We start from the raw sequence: 5,997 nt of genomic DNA on the forward strand, positions 1-5,997 counted from the left end.
AAGCCCGACACCCCCCCAGTAGGTAGTGCCACTGGCTCAAATTATAGCAGAGTGAGAGAACCTTTTCTCCCCAATTTAGCTGTTATGCCAATGAATTCCTCCTCCACACACATTTCTGTGTTGTCACTGCTGTCACATCCTACTGACTCACCTGTCAGTGAGGAGCCCCCACCAGGAGGACGTAGAGCCTATCATCCTACTCCTCCCGCCCAACACTCCCCACTGACAGGTGCCGCCCCAGCCGGTAGGAGTATGTGTAATGACCATCATCACCCTCCTCCTCCTCCTCCTCCTCCTCCTCGCCCGGCTTCCCTCCCCCGAACACAGGCCAATTGTGTTCGTGTGTAGACGCTGGACAAAGCCGGATGCACCACGGTGGACTCGAACCCACAACCTCCGTGGTGGTGGGCAGGGACTTTACCACTGCACCACCCGAGCACGAAACGTATATCATTTTAATATATTTCACTGTGAGTTATTAACTGCTGTTCTCATTGCAGGACCACGTTGGGACCAGGCGACGGCCACCCAGTGGTAGTGGTAACCCCCCTTTTCTGTTTGCTAGTGCTAGTTCATTTTGTTTGTTTTGCTTTGGTTTGCTTTGATTTATAGGGGTACCACTTCCCTGGGCCGGTCGGCCTGTCCCCCCCCCCTTTCCCCCAGCACTGGCCCATTATGCACAGTATTGTTATTTCTAACCCACGGTAGTAATAAGTACTTTTATCCCATTGAAATGCATTCTCTTTTTATTGTTAATGATGTTGATGAGACTCATTGAATGAAATAATCTGCTAATTAAAATAAAGATTTTGCACTTTTGCTAAATACATGTTTCTGCCTTTATTATTTATTGTACCAGAACTGTGTGAGGAGTCACTAAGGTACTCAGGTGTGTCATTGAAATAGGTCTATCACAAATATTTCCAAGGGCACAACTCCCTAGGTGAGTAGTTGGCTATATAGTCCTCAATACCACCCCTGTTACATTTGCAATTTCAATAGGGCTTCACACTGGTGTAGTGCTCGGGCTATAAAAGTAAAAAAAAACAATTACAGTACTCAAGTAAATGTACTTTGTTACTGTCTACCACTGACATTAACCATATTAAATTACTATCAATAGCTAAAAGTAGTTTGATTGTAATTGTGTCTTTTCTTTTTTGCACATGCAAATTACATAATGCAGCATAATAGAAGCATGAGATAACTTTATTGTGTTATTTGTTGTCTTTACAGTGATCTGGAGTGCAGATCACTGGGCTCATTTAAAACAACCCTTAAAAATAACTTTCAGGAGGCCAAAAAAGGAGGTAGTACTATTTTCACGTTAGACAGACGACCCCCCTTTTTTGTACATATAGCATTATCATTTTTTCCCCTGCTTTTTTTCTTTTTTGTTTGTATATAGTGTTATCTTTTTCTGTATGTTTGTATTGATATTTGAACTGTGTAACTGTGCTGTTTTACCTTTTTTGCCTAATAGAATATTCAATCAATCAATCAATCTTACTTTGTGTCTGAAGGTTCATCGTTACTGAAGTTCATAGGGAAATCCATTGAGTTGTCACTCCCACAGCTGGGTGTTGGAGAATCCGTGGATGCATTTCTTGAATCATAAAGAAAAACATTTCTATGATCATGAGAAGGGAGAAGAAATCACTTTGTTGCATATACCCAGACATTATTTACAGCAGCGCTACTCAACTCGCGGCCCGCATGCGGCCCGATCGCAGCGTCTTGGCGGCCCCCTCATGGTAAAAAAAAAAAAAAAAAAAAAAAAAAACATTTCCGTTCAAATATATGGGTTGCTAAAACATTTTTCAAAAACAAACAGACAGACATACATACAGGTGCATCAATTGTTACAGGTATAATGCATAGCTTTCTATGCATTTCGGGTTTTTGGGGGGGTTTGACCCCCAAATTTTTCAAGCCGCGCGGCTTTGCCGCGCGCCCATGATAGGTTGCTGCCACTGGACATACACACAACACAAAATAAACTGGTACAGTGAAAAGAATATGATGTCAAAATGTACATTTTCTTGTGTGTTACAAAATCGAAAAATCCAAAATAGGACCGTCATTTTTATGGCGGACCCTTGGACTTTTGGTATTTTGCTGAGTGGCCCCTGAGCCATCTTAAGTTGAGTAGCCCTGATTTACAGTGTGGCTGAAGAACAGGTATTTCTGTACAGGTTGATGTCCCCGCAAAAGAGCAAAGGTGATTGGTCGTGTTCATGTTGTGCCATGGATGAAGGCACAAAACACCTCACGCTAGTTGGATCATAGTTGATCATGAATGCATGTAAATATAAAGGGCATATCTCTCATTTATGCCAACATTGTGAAACATCTAGAAGTGGATCAGGTGCCCTTCCTTTGGTCGCCTCCGTGACCTTGAGCGGAGTGTCCCTATGTTCCCTCACAACAAACACTAACCTTAACCCTAACCCCAAGCCTAACCGTAAACGGGGGTAGCATAGGCATGACTCCACCTTAGGTGGGTCATCTACAAACAACACTAAATATAAGAAGCACTAAGTGAGAATAGCAGCATGTCAACAATGAAAATAGATAGACCTTTATTAATCCTGTACAGATAATTCAAGTGCCAGAGGCAGCACAGCAGCTAAGAATATAATTCTGTTTAAATGTTTTGGGACTACGGATGAAAATTAGCTTCACGCTAAATCCGGCATATTTACACCTAATCATGTGCATGTAATTCATACATCATGTTTTAGTGTTCATTAATCTACGACAAGCAGGTCAAAAGTTATGGCAAAATATAAGAATTTACAAATATCGACCGTTCAAAAGTTATAGCCAAAAATAGGAACTATCAAATATCGATCAATCAGACGAAGGGGCAGAGCTAAGTAACACCAATGAAGGACAAGGACTCTGAATAAAGTCCAATGAGGTCACCCACAAGTCAGATCGCACTGGTGCAGTGCTCGGGCCCTAATAATCCTATATAAAAATTGGCTTAAGGAAGGACCGGCCGGCGGGTGGACGGATCTCTGATGTCACGCTCATGTCAGCCATAACCATATAAGGAGTTCCCAATGCAGCTACGCCCACATATGGAGTTTTCTTGTTGTGGCTCAAACATATCACTCAGCTCCATATATGGGCAGAAAAGGGGGCATTTCAGCATGCCCATATATGGGCAAATACTGATGGCATCAGGGATCTCTATACATGGGCATAAAGGGGACAAAGACTGACAGATACAGAGATCTCCAAATATGGGCATATCAGTCGGATTGGCAGTGTGACGTAGGTGTGAGGGCCGCGTAAAAGCCTGAACCTCTGGTAGTGAAAATATGCAACGCGTTGTGAGCTTGTAGATCGTCTATTTTCACTATACTCAAAATAGGGCTTAAGTGGTTAATTCATAATGTATTATTTATGTTTGAGCCAAGAATACTGTAGGCCTGAAATGTACTCAAGTAAAAGTACTAACTGGTCCACTATTCACCTGTTTCTTGGCTGTGTGTTTTCCACTTCCTGTCGGATTTCATTGGATATCATTAGTCATCTGACCGGTTTCATTGGATTTCATTGGATCAAAAGACAGGAAGTGGAACACAGTGAAAAGCCTAGGAAACAGGTGGATAGATGATTATCTTACCTCTCATGTTGTTCAGACAGGCTGCTTTTAGAGGCCACGCCCCCCTCCTCTCTCTCCACAGACTTACTCATGGTAGAGCAGAGACCTTTACACACACACACACACACACACACACACACACACACACACACACACACACACACACACACACACACACACACACACACACACACACACACACACACACACACACACACACACACACACACACACACACACACACACACACACACACACACACACACACACACACACACACACACACACACACACACACACACACACACACACACACACAGTTATACTGGTTTGGCAGACCTACTACAAAGACACACTACAAGACACAACTGGAGAGAATTAACCAGTGGTAGAAAGTAACTAAGTACATTTACTCAAGTACTGTACTTTTTTTTAATATTTTTTATATATATATATTTTGCACTTTACTGAGTATTTCCAATGTTCTATACTTTTACTTCTACTCCACTAAATCTCAGAGTAAAATATTGTTCTTTTCATTCCACTACGATTGAAAACTTCAGTTACTAGTTACTTTGTTGATTTTTATTATTATTACAAAACATACATTACCCCCTACTTCAGCCCTATATACATTTTGGCCATTTGAAAATAGCAGATCTACAAGCTCACAACGAGTCGCAATGTGACGCATTGTGGGCTTGTAGATCTGCTATTTTCAAACATTTTAGTACTTTTACTTTTGGTACTTTAATTAAGTACATGTTGATACCAATACTTTTGTACTTTTACTCAGGTAAAATTTTGAATTCCAGACTTTTTTCACTTTTACTTTTCACAGCTTCCATGAACTGGAACAAACTCTTTGACTTAATCCAGTAATGTTTAGTAAATATTGTTTTAGAAGTAATTATTTTTAAATGTCATGTGTCTGTTCTGACAACAGGTTAATACTGGATTAGCAGACCTACTACAAACACACATTACAACACACTGCTGGAGACAATTAACCAGTGGTGGAAAAAGTACTACATTCCTTTACTTAAGTAAAAGTATCAATACTGCAATGTAGAAGTAAAAGTATTCAAAATTTACTTGAGTAAAAGTACAATAGTATTGGTATCAAAATGTACTTAAAGTACCAAAAGTAGAAAGAACTCGTTATGCAGAATGTGCCATTTCACAAGTTTTCAAATGTATAGAAATCTTTTGAAAATAGCAGATCTACAAGCTCACGATACGTCTTGTGATGGACTTAAAGTACAATATTTGTATCTGAGATGTAGTGGAGTAGAAGTTAAGTAAAAGTATTGAAAATTGGGATAACTCCAGTGAAGTAAAAACACCTGAAAATGTTACAGTAGACGAGTAAATGTAGTTTAGCACCACTGGAATTAATTAAACTAAATGCAAACGAAAAATAACATTTCCAAATGCAAAAAGTAGACCAACATGTTAAACACACAACAGGAGCTTTAAACACTAAAGGCAGCAACACAAATACTGTAAAAGTGAAACAAACCAAAATACAGTTTGAAAGCAGCAGTTATGTAATGGCTGCCATGAATCTGACTGCCTAGTCAGTGCTTAGACTTCACAACAAACAATAATAAACTAATACTCAGTCACTATATTTCTGCCATAATTAACCCCAAGACAAGCTTTGTTTTACATTACAGACAAAGTGCTTATTTTGAACATGTGTTATGTTCTAATACTTTAATTACCTCATTAACACCTACGGTGTTGTTTTTCTCTCTTCCTTGATCATCAGCATGTTGTCACCTGTCCAAATAACACTACCTGTCTCACACAGGCGGATCTGCCCCTTGTGGCGCAGAGTGGGATAGGTCTTTTCTTAAGATACAAGCTCATAAGACACAATAAGGCTCTTAAAGGCAAGTATGGGTAACTGCAGGCAAAGATGACACTAGAACATGGGCATGTTCACACCAATGGGCGTGTTTACACCACACAGTCTACACAGTCTTTTGAAAAAGTATCATTGGGCAGAATTCTTACAAGGTACATTTGCTGAAACACTTAATCATTTTCTAATTTCTCTCTCTTATACCTCTGTGTTTCGGCTATGAAAAGATGTCATACATAAAACAATCCACCTCAATGTATTTTATACTTTTACATTAGCATACTAACTGTCTTATTATTATGCACCACTTAATGAGACTGTTTCACAATGATAAACATTTGATATTTACCATGTGAGTACATACAGTTACATGATATTTACCATGTGAGTACATACAGTTACATGATATTTACCATGTGAGTACATACAGTTACATGATATTTACCATGTGAGTACATACAGTTACATGATATTTACCATGTGAGTACATACAGTTACATGATATTTACCA

At 39.5% G+C, this 5,997-nt stretch overlaps 1 protein-coding gene across 1 annotated transcript in view; it reads right to left on the bottom strand.

The window, feature by feature from the left end:
* The window catches only part of LOC308103073 (uncharacterized protein), a gene marked incomplete at its 3' end in the record, with an annotated part of 8,235 nt that extends 2,820 nt beyond the window's left edge, over positions 1–5,415 (bottom strand). Inside the window, exons 1-3 of the mRNA XM_080452921.1 lie at positions 5,344–5,415; positions 3,638–3,722; positions 1,511–1,606 (exon numbers count right to left, since the gene is read on the bottom strand). Of these exons, the coding sequence (XP_080309047.1) occupies positions 1,511–1,606; positions 3,638–3,708 (167 nt within the window). The 5' untranslated portion in view covers positions 3,709–3,722; positions 5,344–5,415. The remainder of the gene's footprint in view (positions 1–1,510; positions 1,607–3,637; positions 3,723–5,343) is intronic.
* Positions 5,416–5,997: the final 582 nt, after the last annotated feature.

The sequence above is a fragment of the Gymnoscopelus braueri genome, assembly GCF_963280865.1.
Source record: "Gymnoscopelus braueri genome assembly, chromosome: 16".
NCBI lineage: Eukaryota > Metazoa > Chordata > Actinopteri > Myctophiformes > Myctophidae > Gymnoscopelus > Gymnoscopelus braueri.